The 21,237-nt window shown below is 39.1% G+C and overlaps 2 protein-coding genes across 2 annotated transcripts; one reads left to right on the top strand and one right to left on the bottom strand.

The window, feature by feature from the left end:
* The first annotated feature begins 1,636 nt into the window (after positions 1-1,636).
* On the top strand, positions 1,637-20,895 carry LOC144006485 (uncharacterized). The gene is made up of 4 exons (XM_077505359.1): positions 1,637-1,930; positions 6,039-7,346; positions 16,344-16,493; positions 17,882-20,895. The coding sequence occupies exons 1-4, from the start codon at positions 1,822-1,824 to the stop codon at positions 19,705-19,707; spliced, it is 3,393 nt and encodes a 1,130-aa protein (XP_077361485.1). The 5' UTR covers positions 1,637-1,821; the 3' UTR covers positions 19,708-20,895.
* LOC144013702 (THAP domain-containing protein 1-like) lies at positions 11,054-14,724 on the bottom strand. Its single transcript, XM_077512861.1, has 3 exons — positions 14,583-14,724; positions 13,195-13,390; positions 11,054-12,405 (listed from the first exon to the last, which is right to left on the bottom strand). The coding sequence occupies exons 1-3, from the start codon at positions 14,648-14,650 to the stop codon at positions 12,001-12,003; spliced, it is 669 nt and encodes a 222-aa protein (XP_077368987.1). The 5' UTR covers positions 14,651-14,724; the 3' UTR covers positions 11,054-12,000.
* Positions 20,896-21,237: the final 342 nt, after the last annotated feature.

The raw sequence follows: 21,237 nt of genomic DNA, 5'->3' as shown, positions 1-21,237 counted from the left end.
TCGAGACGGCAATATATCGTTGTGGGCCTCATCACGATACGCGTATCGATACGCAGGCGTCAGAATCGATATTGCTCGTTGACTTTAACTCTTTTTACTGCCACACGTGGTCAAAAAACTTTGATAGGACAAAGGCTTGGATCATTCACGAAAAGTCACGAAATGCTTCCACCTGCTGGCTATAGTTAGTGGATATTTTTTATTCCACAACCCATTTACCAGGCAGCACTGCACTTAGACGTTGCACTGAGAAAAATAAATAAATAAATAACTTAGTTGACGCGATTTAACGTTTATGGCGGCATACGTCGTGATTTTACTGATCGTTATTAAACGTTTTTGGCGGTCAAAGTGTTAATACTTTGATATTTTTGGTCATATCGGCTCATGCCCATTAATAAATTTTCCCGGTGTGTCGGTGAAAACTGATTTAGAGCAGGCACCACAAGACCTACTATCACAAAAACATTTTTCATATTACAGTTATTGTAAAATGCAAGTCAATTAGTGTAAAATATCGCGATACGTATCGCATTGCAGATCATGTATTGGGATACATATGTATCGCGATACGTATCGCATTGAAGATCATGCATTGGGATACATATGTATCGCGATACGTATCGTATCATGACCCCTGTATCGTGATACGTATCGTATCGTGAGGTTGGCGGCAATACCCGGCCCTAATATATAAGTCTAGATTTAGCACTCTCAGTGTTAATCTAACACCGGCGATTTTGCCAATATTCTTGAACCACCAGCACACTAGTTTTGTAATGCGCAGTCCAAAAACACTTGCCAACAAAACACAAATAGTGTTTGTTCCGGCCACGTAACGCTGCGATTCGATCGCCAATGTGACATGACGCAGTAACAACGTGGAAATATTTGTCTATTTAACTCTTTGACTGCCAAAAACGTTTAATAACGTATTCTAAAATCCTAATGAATGCCGCCAAAAGCGTTAATTTATGTTTAGTACTTTTTTTTTTTCAATGGGCAGCGCAATGTCTTGTGCACTAAACAAAAAATATTAGTGTCAAAGTCACTGTTGTGCAAAAAAAATGTATCTTTTCACAAAAAGCTTAATATTTTTGTGTTTTCGCATTTGTCACTCAAATGACCTAATTTCAAGGCTTTTTTTTTTAATTAATTAATTTATTTATTAAAATTTTATTCGTTTAATTTCAAGTGAACAACACATCGTAACATTGTACATTGTTAAACATTATATAGTTGGACAATCAAATTTATAAATTTCAAAGATAAAACTTCAAATAAATCAAAAAAGAAGGAAAGAAGAAAACGGAAAAAAGGGGGGGGGGGGGGGGTCGGTTAAGGGTTATCAGCAAGGTTAAATTCTTCTACCAAATTATATAGTTTCACTGCAATTTTTTTCCTCATACATTTTAGGGATGAAAAATAACACAATTCTTTGTGAAAAACATTGAAGCTTGGTTTACATTTCAAGAATCTATTTTTATGTACAAAAAAATGACCAAGAATGATGAAAACATGAATGACCAGGTCATGGGGATGAGACGGAGCCGACCATATCTCAGCGGGGGGCGTGGCTTGCCTGACTTCCGCGTTCCGCCGCACAATAACATTTACTTTGGTTTCTTCACGTAACCAGACGTAACCCTCGCTCAATCATTCTTTCGGATTTTGGTGCTGAACTGACTGCAGCCTCCAACACGAGACGCCCATCACTACTTTGAAGGTTTAACGCTAACAAAGAGCCGCATTTGTTTGGGAACCGCTCCACATCGACAACGAGACATCAAGTGTGACATTTTTGGGCGTTATTGTGCCAGCATGTGTGCGAGAACGACACCGAAGTCCAAGAAGGAACTTTTGGAAGTCAAAGAAGAAAAGGAGCAACATCTTCCACTGCTGGGCGATGTTTGCATGCGACCCAGAGCAGGTTTGTACACTTCTTAGCTTCTTTACTTAGTGAAAAACGTTCTATTAAAATATTCACGTGTTTGTCGTTCAATCGAATACGACAGAGCCCCGAAGGCTAGTGATGGAGAAAGCAAAGTTTTCCGAACCACTGAATCAATCTGAAGCAAATGTGTTGAAATGGTTCAATGGCTGGAAACATTCGACACAATTCAGTGTGGCGATATCTGCCGGATATATTTGTGTGCCATCCAGTGTTGAGACTACACAGCTTTGTGTTGAAGTTCCAGATAAATGACATAAAAACAAACAACAAAATCACGATGTATAACAAGTGGACGGTATGTTAAAAGGGTAAAATGTAAAAATATGTCATTCATTGAAGGTGCGCCTTATAGTGCGGAAAATATAATCATACTCTATTAGAAAGTCATGAAGTCATTGCAATACCACATTAGAAGCTGCTGTCAGTCGAGTGACATCATTCGTTCGCACAAGGCCTTCACCGTTTGGCAATGTGCCCAATGGTGCCGCCATACATATTTTACAATAGTCAAAGCTGAAAATCATCATTACTTACTCAAGGAAAAGTTTCAGATTTCTCTCAACTCGTATTTAGCAAACCAGATTTGTGTTATTATCTACATCTCTAATAATATATATATATGTCATTATGTATTTGTCTTAACTCATACACCCATCAAAGGGTTCATACTATAGTTTAAACATAATCTTTTAACACATTCACTGCCAGCCCAGCAAAAATGTATCATTTGACGTATTTTTCCGTCAATGGCAGTGAATGAGTTAACCAAAGTCCTTGAAGCAAGAATTGTTCTGCCTTCTTCTGTGTGGGAATTTCCACTTGAGTTAACTTTGCAGTTTGGGAGTGCAGTCACAGGGAGTACAGGCTTGCTGAATTCTTATCTACAGAAAGTGGAGGAGTGAAGTCACTCTCTCAGGGTCAGACTAGAACGGAGGCCTCCCTGCTGTCTGACCCCGTTGAACTTCATTACCTTCATTTTTTTTAAAAATCTTTTAATTTCCTAATTAGTTGTTAGCATGGTCAATTTCCCATGAAAATCATATTTAACCTATACGTCACTAACATAGTTGTCCTTTACTCGTTATCTGTTTTTTTCGACTCCTATAATCATTTTGAACTACAGTGGTACCTCTACTTACGAAATTAATTGGTTCTGGAAGAAAGTTCTTAAGTAGAAAATTTTGTAAGTAGAGACGCATTTTCCATGTAAATGACCTAATCCGTTCCAGGCCTCCCAAAATTCACATAAATGTTTTATAAAGCATAAAGCTGCATCAAAACATGTAACAAATACATGTTACAATTAGATTATTGCACAATAAATGAGAGTTGTGCATGTATGTAATGTAAAAAACAAAGAACAGAGTAAAGAATAAAAATGATGGTCATTTACCTTTTTAACTGCTGTCCTCATCGTTTTTTGCCCTCTTTGGTTCATGTTCTCTCTCAGAAGTTTTTTTTTTTTTTTTTTTTTTTTTTTTTTTTAAACAATCCTTCGGAAATGTCCAAGGCAAACATCATCTTAGTGAGCAAACGCCCGACTGGTGAACACTTTTTCTGGAAACTTCCAGTATGGCGAGGCATCTTTTTCCCAAAAAAAGGCCCGTCTCGTCGTAATTAAAAACTTACTGTGCCTTCATCAATCACCAATTGTTTGAATTTTTGCACAAATTCGTTGGCCGTTCATACATTTACGAACGAATCGGAACACCTCATGGGCCGCGGGATGAATGATGAGGAGGCTGTATAGACACCGAGCTAGTATACGCTCATAGGTACCTATGGTAGGAAATAGCCATAGCCGAAAGCATGTTGCGTTCGGTAATGTATTTTTACCTTTCGTATCTAGAAATATCTTTCGTAACAAGAGGCAATATTTTCCGGTTGATGCGTTTCGTAACTCGAAAATTTCGTATGAAGAGACGTTCGTAAGTAGACGTTCCACTGTATGTGTATAAGGGATGTTCCAAAAAAAATATCGTCCGCGATATTACCGGTGTATTTTTTTTTAGGTGATAAAAATTTGACATATCGCGAAATTAACGTGATGTGTAACATTATATGTCTTCCTGTCAACTTGGACGTACGTTACCTTGAAAAAGTAACTTAGTTACTTTACTGATTACTTGGTTTTAAAAGTAACTAAATTGCGTTACTGATTACTTGATTTTAAAAGTAACTAAGTTAGATTAAAAGTTACTTTTTTAGTTACTTTCAGCAGCTGCCGATAACACCATCTCAACATAAAAGTAATGCAGTAGAAACGGAGTTCCAAATACTTTATTGAAAGTGCATTTTTAACATGAAAATAAAGTTTGTTTTTTTATGAAAAACAAAATAGGCAGTCTCTCTTGACTTCTTGTAACGTAAATACTTTTTATAAAACAAAAAATAAAAATCTATCCAGGTTGAAAATGAAAATCCCCTTAATTCCTCTATTGTTTGTTTGTTCCGCTATTCCAGTGTGTACACATGTATCAATTTAAATATTTATTAGTAGTTATTGACAGTTATAATTGTTTTTTGGTTTGTTTGTTTTTTCTCTTCAAAATAAGGATCAGGAAAACAAAAGGTTGATAATTTAATGTTAAATATAAATATTTAACCTTTAGACAGACATCAACACAATTAAACAGAATATGTGCACATTGGGAAGTATTTCAGAAACATAAATTTAAGACATGAAATAAACCTACCGTCCAGCCAAAAGAAATATGAAGCCACCTTATGGAACAATAATTCTATCAAACACATTTTAACCACTTAATATATGCAAAAATATATTTTATAAATATATTTCCCTTTTTAATCAACAATTTTTGTTTTAGACAATTTTTATTTTTCTTTCGCCATCACATTCATTTTTGGTTGATGTATGACATCTTTTTTTGTTTTTTTAATCTGAGACACGATGATGACCACGGAATCACGACTGTTTGTTTTGTTTTTTGGGCTGTTGTTCATTTTGAGTTTGATGACGTAATCGCGGGCACGTCTCAGTTCTCCTATCTGCTGCTCATGCTAGTTGTAGACATTGACAGGGAGCCACAAACTGAGAAATTAGATACTTGCAGTGTGCTTTTAGCTTAGCTGGTGTGTTGGCTGTGGGACACACCTGTGTCGTTTGAATCCTCGCATTGGATCGTCATGGGAGTTATTCTTTTTGGCTCGCGCGCAGTACCAACGCCGGCCCGGGACATACAAGTGCACCGAGAGGACTCGATAGCCATGGGAAATATCGAGATGTACGGCACCGGCTTCTGCTAACTGTCTCCAGTTGCATGTTGTCAATCGTTGTGTCGCGAGCACGGCATTGACGGTAGGCTACCCCCCAAAAAAGGTGCGTAACGTCTTTGCATTATGTTTACAACATCCGGGGAATGAAGCGTCTCTGAGCGCCACTTTGCTAGCTTTCTGTAAACACGGAAGTAGCTTGAATGGTGATGCTACTGAAATGTAAACAAAACAAGTCGAGCACGGCGCAGAACTCTTGCTATTGTTATGAAAACCATCAAGCCTCACTCGTCTACTGAAAACGTGACTTGTCTGACGTCACTCCACCTGGCGAGAGGGCGGAGACGACCTCATCCCATAATGCTTCACGGACCAGTTGAGGATGGAAATAAATTATTTTTTTTACCACTTTTATGGTCCATCATGTACACTTTTTTTGTTGGGTTGTGTGACTGTTGGTTAATAAAACTAGTAGTAAAAGTATCATCACTTTTGTTTTGAATGTGCAAACCATTCATGACCAGACCATGGCCGAATTCAGTGTGATGATCAATAACTTCCGCCTCATCTTTGTAGTTAGCGGCAGTTGTTTGTGACTGTTACAACAGTGAGATATTTTGCCTTCTTCATGAAAATGTGGAGTAACGCATTGAATCTCTGGACAGTAACTTTAATCAGACTACTTTGTAGAATAAAGTAACGCGTTAGACTATTAGTTACTTTGGAAAGCAAATTTTTTGAGTACCGCCACAGTTGACTAATATTAATGACATCCCCTGATGGAGCCGCAAAATGGCAAGGAAAAACTAAAAAAAAAATAAACGTGTTTTTGTCTTCTTGTGCCCAACAGACGTTGCTGAAAAATATCTTGGTCCTGAGCAGCAGGGACTGAAGTCTCCTCATGTTAAAGAGGAGGAGCAAGAGCATGCTTACGTTAAAGAGGAGGAAGAGCCCCTTCGTGTCAAAGAAGAGGAGGTTGAGGATGATGTCACCAAGTCACCACTGACCTTTGCCCCTTTAAAGAGTGAAGATGAGGGTGAGCGTGAGGAGGACAGAGGGGCGGAGCCTCCAAACAGCAGCTCAACTCCTCAGCACATGAAGACAGAAGACGATGCAGACCACTGGGGACCGCCACGACCACAAAGTGATGACATGATGTCACAGTCTGCTGACGCTGACGATTGTGATGATGAATGCGCTAACGGTGATAGGGCGTGTCATGCTAACAACCGGTGGGAATGTTCTCAATGTGGGAAAACACTGAGTTCAAAACAGTATTTGGAAGTTCACTTGAGAAAACACACTGGGGAAAAACCTTTTTCCTGCTCAGAGTGTGGCAAAAGCTTCTCCCAGAAGCCACATTTAACAACACACAAAAAAACACACACTGGAGAAAAACCCTTTTCCTGCTCAGACTGTGGCAAAAGATTCTCTCAGAGGGCACATTTAACAACACACACAAAAACACACACTGGCGTAAAACCATTTTCCTGCTCAGACTGTAGCAAAAGCTTCTATCACAGGACGCATTTAAAAATACACATACGAACACACACTGGAGAAAAACCCTTTTCCTGCTCAGACTGTGGCAAAATGTTCTCCCAGAGGTCACATTTTACAACGCACAAAAAAACACACGCTGGCGTAAAACCCTTTTTCTGCTCAGACTGTGGCAAAAGCTTCTCTCAGAGGGAACATTTAACAAGCCACACAAGAACACACACTGGGGAAAAACCTTTCACCTGCTCAGACTGTGGCAAACGCTTCTCTAATAAGTTATGTTTAACAATACACACCAGAACACACACTGGAGAGAAACCATTTTCCTGCTCAGACTGTGGCAAAGGTTTCTCTCAGAGGGGGCATTTAAGAACACACAAAAAAACGCACACTGGAGAAAAACCCTTTTCCTGCTCAGAATGTGGCAAAAGCTTCTGTTACAAGTCAAGTTTAACATGCCACGCAAGAACGCACACTGGGGAGAAACCTTTTTCCTGCTCAGATTGCGGCAAAAGCTTCTCTGATCAGGGAAGTTTAAAAACACACACAAGAACACATGCTGGGAAGAAACCATTCAGTTGCAGTGCCTGTGCTCAAAGATTCTCTAGTAAAAAGCTTGCTGATAGACACAAGTGTGCTGGTGACAATAGCAGCGGTCTTTGAAGCTTTAAAAAAAATTAAATAAAAAACTAGAGCTGCAAGCAGCTATGAAGGGCCCTCGCAAACCGGGCCACGTTGGGGTGTTTGCATGTTGGTGTACTGTTTCATAGGAAACCGTCTAAATTGTAAATGTTTTTGCCATGCTTTGTGCTTACAAAGTTTCATGGAAAGGCAAAAAATGATGCACAATTAACAAAATAAAATCAAAATGGTTTGGCACATGGCTCTAGAATACTTTTTGTAGGTATTAGGCTGATAGGCATGCCTCCCAATATTCACACATTTAGCTGAATCAAATAATCGGAAATACTTCATAAAAAATGTCTAGAGGGCGCTATTGAGCCATTTATTACAAATTGCACAACAAATTTCTAAAATATTCATGTGATTGAGACGTCTGATCTATGTGCAACGTTTTATGAGTTTTCGCCCATGTTTAGACTCTCAAAAAAAGCATTTTTCTTTGCAAACAACGCATCGCTACAGCAAAGGCGTGTGACAAAAAAATTCAATAACTTTTCATCTTAAATATCTTAAGATGAAACACGCCAAAGAATGAAGACGCTCTTAAGTTTTGTTGAAAATATGACCCCTATAAAAGGCCCCCAAAAATGGCTACAAATACCAAAGTAAATCAAAATGGCAGACTTCCTGTTTGGTTTAGCATATGGCGTTAGAAACTTTTTTTTGTAAGTCTTAGGCTAATAGGTATCCCAATTTTTACAAATCTAGCTGAATCATACATTTGCAAAAGCTTCATAAAAATGTCTAGAGGGCGCTATTGAGCCATTTATTGAAAATTGCACAAGAAATCTCTAAAATATTCATGTTTATGACAAGTCTGATGTGTGTGTGTAAAGTTTCATGAGTTTTCGCACGTTCAGACCAAAAAAAAAAAAAAAAAAGCAGCATTTTACTTGGCAAACAATGCATCGCTATGGCAACGGCGTGCGACAAAATAAATAACTTTCGATAACTTTGCATCTTAAACATATTATGATGAAACACACCAACTTTGAAGATGGACGGATAAATTTTGTAGGAGGAGTTTGTTAAAATATGACACCTAAAAAATGCCACAAACAATGGCTACAAATCCCAACGTATATCAAAATGGTGGACTTCCTGTTTGCTTTAGCATATGTTTCCAAGAGACGTTTTTTTGTACATCGTGGGCTGTTATGTATGCCTCCAAATTATCATAGCGCTAGGTGAAACGTACAACCGGGAATGCTTCGTTAAAGAGGATTTTTTTTTAGCTCAAAATGTGATGCCCGGTCACTGGGGGACTTCCTGTTGGGTTTAGTACATGGCACCAAGAGACCTTTTTTGTACATAGTGGGCCGTTACATATGTCTCCAAATTTTCGTAGCTCTATCTGCTTCGTACAACTGGGAATTCGTCATTAAGAAGGATTTTTTTTCCTTTGCAAATAGTGCATGCCACGACAACAGCGTGCGACGAAATAAAAAGCTTTCAATAACTTTTCATCTTCAACATCTTAAGATGAATCACACCAAGTTTGAAGATGATTGGATAAACTCTGTAGGAGGAGTTCGTTCAAATAAGACCCCTATGAAATGGCTAAAAAAAAAAATGGCAACACGTTCCAAAGTAAATCAAAATGGTGGACTTCCTGTTAGGTTTAGCATATGGTTCAAAAAGAGTTTTTTGTACCTCGAGGGCTGTTACATATGTCTTCAAATTTTGGTAACTCTAGGTGAAACGTACAGCCGGGAATGCTTCATTGAGTAAGAATTTTGAAACACAAAATTTGATGCCTCGCCCCCGTCATATAGTATGTCAAAAACTTACGATTTTTTACCATGATGTTGTCCCAGGTGTTGAGATGGTACAGCCCAAGTTTGAAGTCAATCGGGTTAACCGTGTAGGAGAAGGGGGCATAAAGATGTGAAGTCAGCCCCGAGCTTTTAAATCCAGGTTAAAAACTTTGCTTTTTTTCCTCATACCTTTGATTAAGGCCTTTTAAAACAACTTTTTTCCCTTTTGAATTATTATTTTAAACTTCATTACGCTAAATGTTTTTAATGTTTGCTGAATAATGTTTGAAGTTGAACATTGTCAATGTATGTTCTTTTAGTAAATTTTGTAACCTACTTTTATTTTCTCTTCTCCCTCTGAATGTTAACTTCTGTGTTTGTTGATGCTTATGTGTTGTCTTTCCTTGTGTAAGGCACATTGCGTTGCCTTGTGTATGAAATGTGCTATACAAATAAACTTGCCTTGCCTTGTTCTCAAGGCCACACGCCATGTTATGTTATGACCACGGCAATGAATGTACTTTATTGTAATTTATCTGAAAGATAAACACAAAGTTGCACACAATTGTGAAGTGGGACAAAATGTCTGTCTTTTTTTTAATTTATTTTTTTATTTCTAACGTGTACAACAAGAAAAACCCTGAAAATTAGGGTCTACATAAGTGTCAGGTTTACCTATTTGACATCTATTAAACATGACACCAAAAGGAGAGAAGACACTCAGTTCAGGGCTCGCGAGGAGAGGAGCTGACTGATACAATTCACTCCTGCACTCTCTGAAGATTCCTCAACTCACCCTCTCTATTTATTTAGTTTTCCGTGCCCTTTCCACGCCCCCCGTTAGTTACATGGGTGTTCCAACCCTAAAAATGCAAACGCATGAAAGGCATAGTTGGAACCAATGTTTTAAGTGGGAAAAATAAGTGCCTCGGGAATTGTATTTTGTGGAAATATGTGTTAATATGACAATAAAAGCCCCTTGTATTTTAAGGAAAGGAACTTTCCTTGAACTAGAGCTGCTCGATTATGAAAAAACATATATATATTAATCATGATTATATTGGTAATACCAAATCATTATAAGGACGCTCATTTATTTTTTGGTACAAAACAAGAAAATTAAGACAAAAAAATTTATTTGAAACACTAATTATTAAAGTTCCTTTTGGATGAAACAAAATGTATTAAATTTGTTACTTTAAAATAAAATAAGGTGCAAATGTATAAATTTAAACAACTGAAAATTAGTACTAATATTTTTTTTTTTTTTTACAATTCGGCTAATTAGTAAGGAAGTAAAATAAGGATACTGTATTACTAAATAATAGCAATTTTAAAATTAAAAAAGAAAAAAAACTAATATGACTTGTCCTGCACGTGTTGGCCTCTTAGGGGCAGTGTTGTGCGTGCATGGAGTAGTACACACCTCAATGAGATCTAAGAAAGTTGCATTTGAGCGTTTGAATGCAACTCATTTTTTTCCACCGATGTGGGAAAAATGTGCCTTTGAGGAGTGTTATCGTACCTGTGTGTATGTGTGTCCACAGTTGGATCGACTTGTGGAACGATACGGGAGGACAAAAAAGTACTTGCACGCGTCTTGTGTTTATTATGTGGAACAGCTCAATTTGATGACATTCTGACGGAGTGGGCGGGTCTTTAGAATTTACAACAAGCAAACAAACACCACAAGAAACTAAAAACAAGTAAAATGAGATATGTTTGGAGATGACATTTAAAAAGGAAGATGTGATAAACGCTTCTATTATTTCTTCCCATAAGCGAAAAAATGTTTGCTCTGCGTCATGTTGTCACAACCATCAACAAGGACACAGAAACAAAGGAAAAAACATGCAAGTCAATAATAGGAGACTCACTAGTTTGTAAAAGTAAATATTTGTGTGTTTGTTTATTGAACATTTAGCTAAATACAGTATTTTTCGGATTATACGTCGCTCCGGATTAGAAATCGAACCAGCCAGAAACTGCATAATTAAGAATGAAAAAACATATATAAGTCACACCGTAGTATAAGTCGCATTTTTGGGGGAAATTTATTTGGTAAAATCCAACGCCAAAAACATACATGTCATCTTGAAAGGCAATTTAAAATAAAAATAAAAGAGAGAACAACAGGCTGAATAAGTGTACGGTATGCTAACGTTACATGACTGACATGCCTGGTAAAGTCAGTACGACGTAACATATTAAGAGTTCGTAGCGAGCAGTGACGGGAGTCGGAGGCGGAGTGTTGAAGCACGGAGCCAGAGGCTGGCGTTTTATTGACATCAGCTTCTGAGGTCTTAACAGCAACTCCCCACTCAGCTAGAAGCTAACAGGCTAACTCCCCTTTCCCACATAACAAAACCTTCCCACCCGGAACTCTCCCTTCGTCCCAACGTTCCGTGGGTGAATTATGTTCCCATCACTACAAGTTATTCATATAACATAAAAAAAAACATGCTAACAAGTTTACCAAACTATCAGTTTCACTCCAAATCACTAAATCCAATGAAATCTTCATCCTCTGTGTCACTTTTAAACAACTCCCCCAACTCGGGAGGTAGATGATGCAATGTTGAACTTATCAACACAGGCCTAGAGCGCCCTCTTGTGGTTTAGTGTGAAAATAACATGTGAAATGGTAAAATGTGTTCATTTGACACAAGTCGCACCAGAGTATAAGTCGCACCCCCGGCCAAACTATGAAAAAAACTGCGACTTATAAACCGAAAAATACGGTAACCGAAAATATTGTCGAAAAACGAATGGAAATGACATAGAGCTTATAAATGGTCATTATTTAGCATACTTGACATGTTCAAAAGAGAATATGAAGTCATAACGTTATTTAGTCCTACCCTGTGTTGCTTATACAGTTTGACTGTTGGGTGTAACGCGGTCTGCTTTGGAGGGCCCCCTTTTCTTCTTGGATAACCCATCTGCCTTGCCATTGGCAGATATGCGCTTGTCTTCTTTCAAAGTGCTGACAACTTTCTGTAGATCTGTTACTTTTCCTTGCAACCTACGCGACCGTTGCTGCAACATGTGGACTTTATTCTGCAAGTTAATGATTTGCTCAAAAGCGACGTCAAGTTTCTTTTTGACCGTTGCTGGACTGACCGGTAAAGCGTAGCGGTGATCGTCAAGGATGACGGACAGCTTGGGCATAGCTTGGGTGGGTGTGCTGCTCTTTGCTGCCTCCCCGTTGCGTTTATTTAACGTTGCTGGTGCAAAATTCCGTTCCTTTGGTGCTTTTCTGGAGGGTTTTGTTCTCTAGACAGCAAAGAAAGAAGGCTAAGGTATTGATATTTAAATAAATTTAGACTTACAGGAAACTACATGTCTTTCCATCCATCTTCTTAACCGCTTACTCCTCACAAGGGACGCAGGGGGTGCTGGAGCCTATCCCACTCATTCACTGTGCCACCCTTACCCGGAAACTACATGTATATACAGTAATAATAATAATAATAAAACAACAACAACAACAACAACAACAACAATAACAATAATAATAATAATAATAATAATAATAATAATGGGCACGGCGGATGACTGGTTAGCACGTCCGCCTCCCGGTACTAAAGACTCGGGTTCGAGTCCAGGCTCCGGCTTTCCTGGGTGGAGTTTGTCTCTGTGTGCCCTGCGATTGGCTGGCAACCAGTCCAGGATGGAGCCAGCTGGGATAGGCTCCAGCACCCCCCGCGACCCTTGTGAGGAATAAGCAGTCAAGAAAATTGATGTATGGATAATAATAATAATAATAATAACAACTAGAGACGCAATCGGAGAGAGCGGATCTCCGCCTAGAGGCCAAATATAACATTTGCAATGACCTTTGACCTCACAATCTGAATATTATCTCAATTATTTTGTTTCCATATGATAGACATATCCTGCAATTGTCATGAGAATCTATTCAGCCGCTCTGCAGTTATTCCGATTTAAAGCAAAATGAACCATTTTGGATTTTTGTCACGAAATGTATCCGGATGATCATTTCAAAATTCATACAAAGCTAAAGATGGCGTTCTCAACGAGCTTGATGACTGCAATGCTTACCTTCTGCAAATGCTTGGGAAGCTGGAAAATGGTGGGAACGGCGTCTTCCCAGAGACGCGTTGTCTGGCCAGTTCGGTCGAAGCACTCCGCATCAAAGTGGTCACTGCAAAGAAGTGACCGACGTGTTGGCGTCCACTTGTCTCGCCTCATGTTGACCATCCATAATGCAAGTTGCTGTGGACGGCTCAGTGGGAATCTGCACAGGTAACAAAGTGGAAAAAGGAAATATGATGACAACAGATGTATTCATAGATTCATCGGCATTCAGTAGTAGCGTTCACATTCCGCTAGCATGATATAGCTACAATAGGCTACATCGTCACGGAGGAAAATAACGCAATATTTAAACTGATTGAAATGCCGCGGAATGGAACGTGTTCTTCATAAAGTCATTCTTTTCTATTTCATCCATTCTTGCCGTCCCTTCCACGCTAAATGTTGCCATCCACCTGAACTTCACCCCTAGTTACGACCGAGAAGTGATCGATCTTATACTATGTTGTCATAAACAACAATTAGAAGATGTTTTAGTCATAAAGGGTCAAATAAAAAGGCTGTTGTAAAGATATTTTTTGGGGGGGGAAATACTCCATATTGAAGCTTTAATATATTCACTTTGTATTACCTTAATGCAAGTCAATTGAATTGTTGACTTTAAATTTGGTTCAACAATTTCCTTTTTAGATTGTATATACAGAATGCAAAGTTATGTTTCAATTTTGATCGGATGAAATTAAAATAGTTTAGACCAAAAAAAAAGAAAAAAAAGAAAATAGTGTACTGTATAACCCCCCACCCCATACCGCCAAAAAAAATTATTTTTTAAATCACATACTGAAGTGGTACTTTTCAAAGTACCTAAAAATGACTCCTAGTGGTATATTCTGCAGTATACACAAACTGTGTATTGACCTTATTCTGTAGGAAAAAAGGAGCATTTATTTATTTTTTACAGTGGTAATTTTCATTTTTAGCTGAGGCGAGGCTGACCCAAAATCATAAATAATAAGGATAAGGGTCTCCACGAACTACTTTATATGATCACAAACCTAGTCGAATGCATGTATAAGATGTGTTGAATTCAAAATCCATAAATGATAAAGAATGAAATAAAATTTTGAATTGAATTGAAAAAGAGTTCTCCACAAAATCAATTTAAACAGTCTTGGTATAAACAAAATCAACAATGTTGGAAAAAAAACAATTATTTATTCTCACTTAATTCTAACTAGAGTCACGAAGCAGGAAATAATGAACTTGTCAGCAACTTTAGAAAATGAACAATTATTCGTCCAGCACAAAATGCAATATTTGGGCACACGCACACAAAACTCCTGTAGTTTTCACTCTCACATCTTACAATTTCTTTCCATTTCAATCATACTTACAGGTGAAATGTTCGTCCACAGCCTTTGAATTGACGACTTTTGCAGTTTATCGCTGCACAGACAGGCATTTTGCGGACAAATTTGTGTCAAATGTTCTCCAATTTCGATACTGTAACGTATCTTGCGAGTGATAATATGGCGGCCAGTGACGACAGCTCAGAGCGCAACTTTGACCCGGATGAAGAAAGTAAGCAGCGCCGCACGTTTTCAAAAGAAAGCGTAGATGAAGGAAGTGGGGTGGGAAGTCATAATGAGCAAATCACGGAGTAGAGGAGGAAAGAAAGTCAACTTGACAAAGAAAGCTGCCAGGCCTGCATTTGTCGCCGCTTCGTTGCGTGATCAACTCAAACGCGAATCACGAGTGTTCATGTGCCCGCCGTCACAGCACGTGATGTTCTTGTTTTGAAGTGCTTCCGGTCGGTTCAGTCACCTTCCCGGAAGTCGGACGTGAAGCAAAATCTGCTCGGCCGTCGAACGCAATGTTCATTTGCTGAGTACAGAACAACATCAGATTAGCTTTAGACATAATAGAATATCGAGAAAAAAAAAATGAAGATAATGGTTTCATTTTTTATTCATTTATTTTTGTAAGGCATTTGATCGGGTTTGAGCATTCTTTTATGCTAGACGTGTTACATTATTTTGGTTTTGGGTCTCCCTTCTGTGATCTAATTTTTGATAATATGATAAAGAAGAATAAAGTTATTTTAAATATATGGTTGCAAAGAGACCTCTCCATATTTGGTTGCTGTCTAAAATGGAGGGACTCTCAAGGATTATTTACCCTGCATACTCCCTTCAATATGGAAGTAAATCTGTGCCATCAGACTTCGACATTGAATTTATAACACTGAATTTTTACCGCCTTGAATTTGTAACACTGAATTTTTTTTCACCAACGAAATTCAACATTGGAAAAAAAAACCATCATGTCAAAAATTCAAGTGTAAAAAATAATTGCATGTGAAAATATTTGAGAAAAAAATTGTACGTGAAAAAATTTAATTGTGAAAAAAAATAAACGTGAAAAAAATTCGGAGTAAAAATTCAAATCTTTAGAGGAAGGCGGTCTGAAGTGAACGCTATTGATTTTGATCCAATGAATGGCGTTCTAAAATTAAAATGGTTGCAAAATTTTAGTGGTCATATGGATACAGTGTGGTTTAACCTCCCCTCCAAAATTTTCTCTGCAGTAGGCGGCATCCAATTCCTTTTCAAATGTGATGATGATTAATCCAAATTGCCCATAAAATTGTCAAAATTTCATGAACAAGTCCTGCAATACTTATAATAATACCTACAATACAATAAGGGATACTTTACTTATTTAGCCATTTTTTTTATAATAGTTTCACGAACGCGCACTATCCCGCAGGCAAAGTAAAGATATTTGTTCTAGTGTAGTTGCCGTAGTTGGCGATCCAAAATGGCCGATCTTTTGCGCATGCGCATGTTACTAATCGCGTCTTGACGTGTCTGATTTCGTTTGTTTTTTGTTTTTTTTTCACGTAATCAGACATCCTCTGCTAAATCATTCTTCCCGATTTCGCGTTCAACCGACTGCAGCCTCCACACAGGACGCCCATCACTCATTTGAAGGACTGCAACATCATTCATTCAATCTCAAAGTTTGGATAAATTCTTTTCGGTGCGCGTTGAAGCTGCTCGGCCTTGTTAGCTTAGCTTAGCTTAGTTTAGCTTAGCTCGCTAGCCGCTAACAAAGAGAAGAACATAACGCGTTGACAAGAAGAGATCAAGTGTAACTTTGTTGGCATTATTGTGCCAAAATGTTTGCAAAAACGACGCCAAAGTACGAAGAGGAACTCTGTGGAGTAAAAGAAGAGAACGAGCAACGTCTTCAACTGCTGGACGATGATTGCGAGCAGCCTCGAGTTGTGCTACACACAGCAGGTTTATACACTTCTTACTCTTGCTAGCACTACTGTAGAGCGTTTAAAAAAAAAACAATGCAGTCCCTACTGTACACAGTAAAATAATTTCAGTCATTATGTTGTTGTTACTGCAGTGAGAGGTCAACAAAATCACTAATTTCATCCATTTGCTTCTCAGTCAAAACGCCTATGTTGGCAACTTTGAAAGTAATTTATTCCAATTTTTGCCAATTGGATTTATCAGAATAGGTCTTATTTGATAGTTGGCGATGTGTAGAGTGTGAAACAGGTGAGAAAGTCAACGCCATTTTGTTTTTGTGGCAGTGACAGGTCACCAAAATCACCTATTTCACCCATCAGCCTTTGCAGTCAAAACGCCTATGTTGGCAACTTTAAACCGATTTTACTCCAATTTTTGCCAATCGGATTTTTTCAAAATAGGTCTTATTCTATAGCTGGCGATGTGTAGAGTATGAAACAGGTGAGAAAGTCAACGCCACTTTGTTTTTGTGGCAGTGACAGGTCACCAAAATCACCTATTTCACCCATTAGCCTTTGCAGTCAAAACGCCTATGTTGGCAACTTTAAACCGATTTTACTCCAATTTTGCCAATCGGATTTTTTCAAAATAGGTCTTATTTTATAGCCGGCGATGTGTAGAGTATGAAACCGGTGAGAAAGTCAACGCCATTTTGTTTTTGTGCCAGTGACAGGTCACCAAAATCACCTATTTTCTCCATTAGCCTCTGCAGTCAAAACGCCTATGTTGGCAACTTTAAACCGATTTTACTCCAATTTTTGCCAATTGGATTTATCAAACTAGGTATTATTTGATAGTTGGCGATGTGTAGAGTGTGAAACAGGTGAGAAAGTCAACGCCATTTTGTTTTTGTGGCAGTGACAGGTCACCAAAATCACCTATTTCATCCATTGGCCTATAAGTCAAAACGATGGACCTTACCACTCGGAAACTCCTAATTACGACCAAGTTCTGTTCATGTGATTTTGTTGTTATAGCAAATTGTGTATGCTACGCAAAGGTGTAGATTCTAAAACAACCTGCTAGCGGACAATAACGCTCTTATAAGTGTTATTTCTTGCCATTCACAAATCCTTCGCCGCTCTCTGCCATGTTGAAACTTGAATAGTTCTCTCAACTCAGAAATCAAAATAAATTCCCAGTTGTCCAGGAGGGGGTGGGGACGGCAGCACGGGGCAGTGAGTGCAGCAGACGCAGGACACAGCGCTATATCGATATAGACGAAATGGCCTAATTCCATATCCTGTTTAAAAGTATATCAATATAATATTTATATCGATATGTCGCCCAGCCCTAACCCTGATTGAACCACAAGAGGTCAAGGAAAAAACACATACCCCATATGTTTGTCTTTTTGTGCCCGACAGACGGTGGTGAAAAATATCTTCATCCTGAGCAGCAGGGACTGAAGTCTCCTCATGTTAAAAAGGAGGAGGAAGAGCATGCTTACATTAAAGAGGAGGAAAAGCACTTCAAAAAGGAGGAAGTTGAGTATGATGTTACCAAGTCACCACTGACCTTTGCCCCTTTAAAGAGTGAAGATGCGGGTGAGGGTGAGTGTGAGGAGGACAGAGGGGCGGAGCCTCCAAGCAGCAGATCAAATCCTCAGCACATGAAGACAGAAGGTGATGCAGACCACTGGGGACCGCCACAAGCACAAAGTGATTACAGAAGGTCACAGTCTGCTGACACTGACGATGACGATGGTGATGATGAATACGCTAACTGTGCTAGGGCGTGTCATGCTGACAACAACCGATGGGAATGTTCTCAGTGTGGGAAAACATTGAGTTCAAAACGGAATTTGGAAGTTCACTTGAGAAAACACACTGGGGAAAAACCTTTTTCCTGCTCAGAGTGTGGCAAAAGTTTCTCTGATAAGTCACGGTTAATACCACACAAAAGAACACACACTGGAGAAAAACCCTTTTCCTGCTCAGACTGTGGCAAAAGCTTCTCTGAAAAAAAGAGCTTAACAGCACATAAAAGATTGCACACTGGAGAAAAACCTTTTTCATGCTCAGACTGCGGCAAAAGGTTTTCTCTGAAGTCACATTTAACAAGACACAAAAGCACACACACTTCAGAAAAACCTTTTTCCTGCTCAGACTGTGGCAAAGGCTTCTCTGACAAAAAGGGTTTAACAACACACAAAAGAACACACACTGGAGAAAGACCTTTTTCCTGCCCAGACTGTGGCAAAAGATTCCATGACAAGGGAAATTTAAAAATACACACAAGAACACACACTGGAGTGAAACCTTTTTCCTGCTCAGACTGTGGCAAACGCTTCTATCAAAAGTCTATTTTAATAATCCATACGAGAACACACACTGGAGAAAGACCTTTTTCCTGCTCAGACTGTGGCAAAAGCTTCTCTGAAAAAAAGAGTTTCACAATACATAAAAGATTGCACACTGGAGAAAAACCTTTTTCATGCTCAGACTGCGGCAAAAGCTTCTTTCTGAAGTCAAATTTAACAACACACAAAAGAACACACACTGGAGAAAAACCTTTTTCCTGCTCAGATTGTGGCAAAAGGTTCTCTCTGAAGTCAAATTTAACAACACACAAAAGAACACACACTGGAGAGAAACCTTTTTCCTGCCCAGACTGTGGCAAACGGTTCTCTCGGAAGTCAGATTTAACAATCCACACAAGAACACACACTGGAGAAAAACCTTTTTCCTGCTTAGACTGTGGCAAAAGCTTCTCTCTAAAGTCTGACTTAACTATCCATGCGAGAACACACACTGGAGAAAAACCCTTTTCCTGCTCAGACTGTGGCAAAAGCTTCTCTCAGCAGTCATATTTAACAATCCACAGAAGAACACACACTGGAGAAAACCCTTTTTCCTGCTCAGACTGTGGCAAAAGGTTCTCTCGGAAGTCAGATTTAACAATCCACACAAGAACACACACTGGAGAAAAACCTTTTTCCTGCTTAGACTGTGGCAAAAGCTTCTCTGAAAAAAGGTTTTTAACCATGCACAAAAGAACACACACTGGAGAAAGACCCTTTTCCTGCTCAGACTGTGGCAAAAGCTTCTCTCACAAGTCAAATTTAACATGCCACACAAGAAGACACGCTGGGAAGGAACCGTTCAGTTGCAGTATTTGCGCTAAAAGATTCTCTTGTAAAAAGCTTGCTGAGAGACACGAGTGTGCTGGTGACAGTAGCAGTGGTCTTTGAAGCGTTAAAAAAAATGAAGGGAGTGAGTCTGTGCTCTATGTTGAACAATATTGAATGTGAAATGAAATTGGCTAAAATATGGTTTGATCTGAATAAGTTATATTTTGAACTAGACTAAGTGCAATTTCTGGAGAAAATGCGTGGAAATGCTGAAAGCTGAACGCCAAGCTGAATACTTATGAAGTAAATTGAAAGATACACTTTGTGAAAATTGCAAAGTTTTAATTGAAGTTGAAAGATAAATGAATAAAAAGAACTGAGAAGTATCACAGACCTGGTAATGATGATCAGTTGTATGTATGGAAGTGGGCGTGAAAAGTGGGACTTAGAAAAAGTTCAATGTCAGTCCCATTGGAAATGAATGGGGATAAGCATTTTCCTGAGTGAATCCGGCAGACAGCCCCTTGAGGGAAGCAAAACAGACATTTGAGGCTGAGAGCTATGACCGATATGCCAGCCAGCAGTTCGTAAGGACTTTAATCTATTTCATAATATTTTATGTTAAAAGTTTTTTCAATGCCTATAGTAAAATTTCAAGGCCAATTACAATTTCTCAAGCGGTTAAGAAAAAAGAATAAGAGAAAAGGGATCATTTTGTCCTTAGTTGCAAAATCCAATGTGAGATCTTTCACCATATAGTGTGACAACTTACCCATTGGTGGCGTCATGCATGCTGAGATCACGGAGGCTGATTCTGTCCTCTTTCATCTAAAAACTGCTTCAAACATCAAAGCGAATGTAGAAGAATGTTGATTTGTTGTGATTGTATTTTATTGGTGTTAATGTTTTATGTTATGTTTGGGTTTTTTTTTGTCTTTCTGTAAAGCGCTTTGTGACAGTTCAGGCTGTTTGAAAGCGCTATATAAATAAACTTGAGTTGAGTTGAGAATTGGTGGGTCAACATGTCATACGTTCACTCCGTCAATTTAATGGCTTATAACTCTGCACTGACACAAAGTATGAAAATGACATGAATACAAAAAATATACCTAAGACTTTGGTCTTTCATTTGGTATGCATTTTGCTTATATACGATGTATTGTGTCCCGATGATCCTTGGAGCTATGTTGTCTGGGGCTTTATGCCCCTGGCAGGGTCACCAATGGCAAACAGGTCCTAGGTGAGGGGCCAGACAAAGCATGGCTCACAAGACCCCTCATGATGATAGACAAAAATGGATCTAGTGTTCCCTTGCCCGGACGGGGGTCACCGGGGCCCCCCTCTGGAGCCAGGCCTGGAGGCGGGGCTCGAAGGCGAGCGTCTGGTGGCCGGGCCTACACCCATGGGGCCAGGGGTCACAGCCCGAAAAGGCAACGTGGGTCCCCCTCCTCATGGGCTCACCACCTGTGAGGGGGGCCAAAGGGGTCAGGTGCATAGTAAGCTGGGCGGCAGCCAAAGGCGGGGGCCTTGGCGGTCCGATCTCCGGCTACTGAAGCTAGCTCTGGGAACATGGAATGTCACCTCTCTGGCAGGGAAGGAGCCCGAGCTGGTGTGTGAGAAATTCCGACTAGAAATAGTCGGGCTCACCTC

Source organism: Festucalex cinctus, chromosome 1 (assembly GCF_051991245.1).
Source record: "Festucalex cinctus isolate MCC-2025b chromosome 1, RoL_Fcin_1.0, whole genome shotgun sequence".
Lineage (NCBI taxonomy): Eukaryota > Metazoa > Chordata > Actinopteri > Syngnathiformes > Syngnathidae > Festucalex > Festucalex cinctus.
Note: the sequence above shows the minus strand (reverse complement) of the source record. Positions and strands in the feature narration are given on the sequence as shown.

Excerpts from the sequence above, each read along its gene's own strand:
- LOC144013702 (XM_077512861.1), bottom strand. The coding sequence starts at position 14,650 with ATGCCTGTCTGTGCAGCGATAAACTGCAAAAGTCGTCAATTCAAAGGC. Across the intron at positions 13,391-14,582 it reads TGTGGACGAACATTTCACCT|ATTCCCACTGAGCCGTCCAC; the intron begins GTAAGTATGATT and ends TTACCTGTGCAG. Across the intron at positions 12,406-13,194 it reads TTCCCAAGCATTTGCAGAAG|AGAACAAAACCCTCCAGAAA; the intron begins GTAAGCATTGCA and ends TTTGCTGTCTAG.
- LOC144006485 (XM_077505359.1), top strand. The coding sequence starts at position 1,822 with ATGTGTGCGAGAACGACACCGAAGTCCAAGAAGGAACTTTTGGAAGTC. Across the intron at positions 7,347-16,343 it reads TGGTGACAATAGCAGCGGTC|AACTTTGTTGGCATTATTGT; the intron begins TTTGAAGCTTTA and ends GAGATCAAGTGT. Across the intron at positions 16,494-17,881 it reads AGTTGTGCTACACACAGCAG|ACGGTGGTGAAAAATATCTT; the intron begins GTTTATACACTT and ends TGTGCCCGACAG.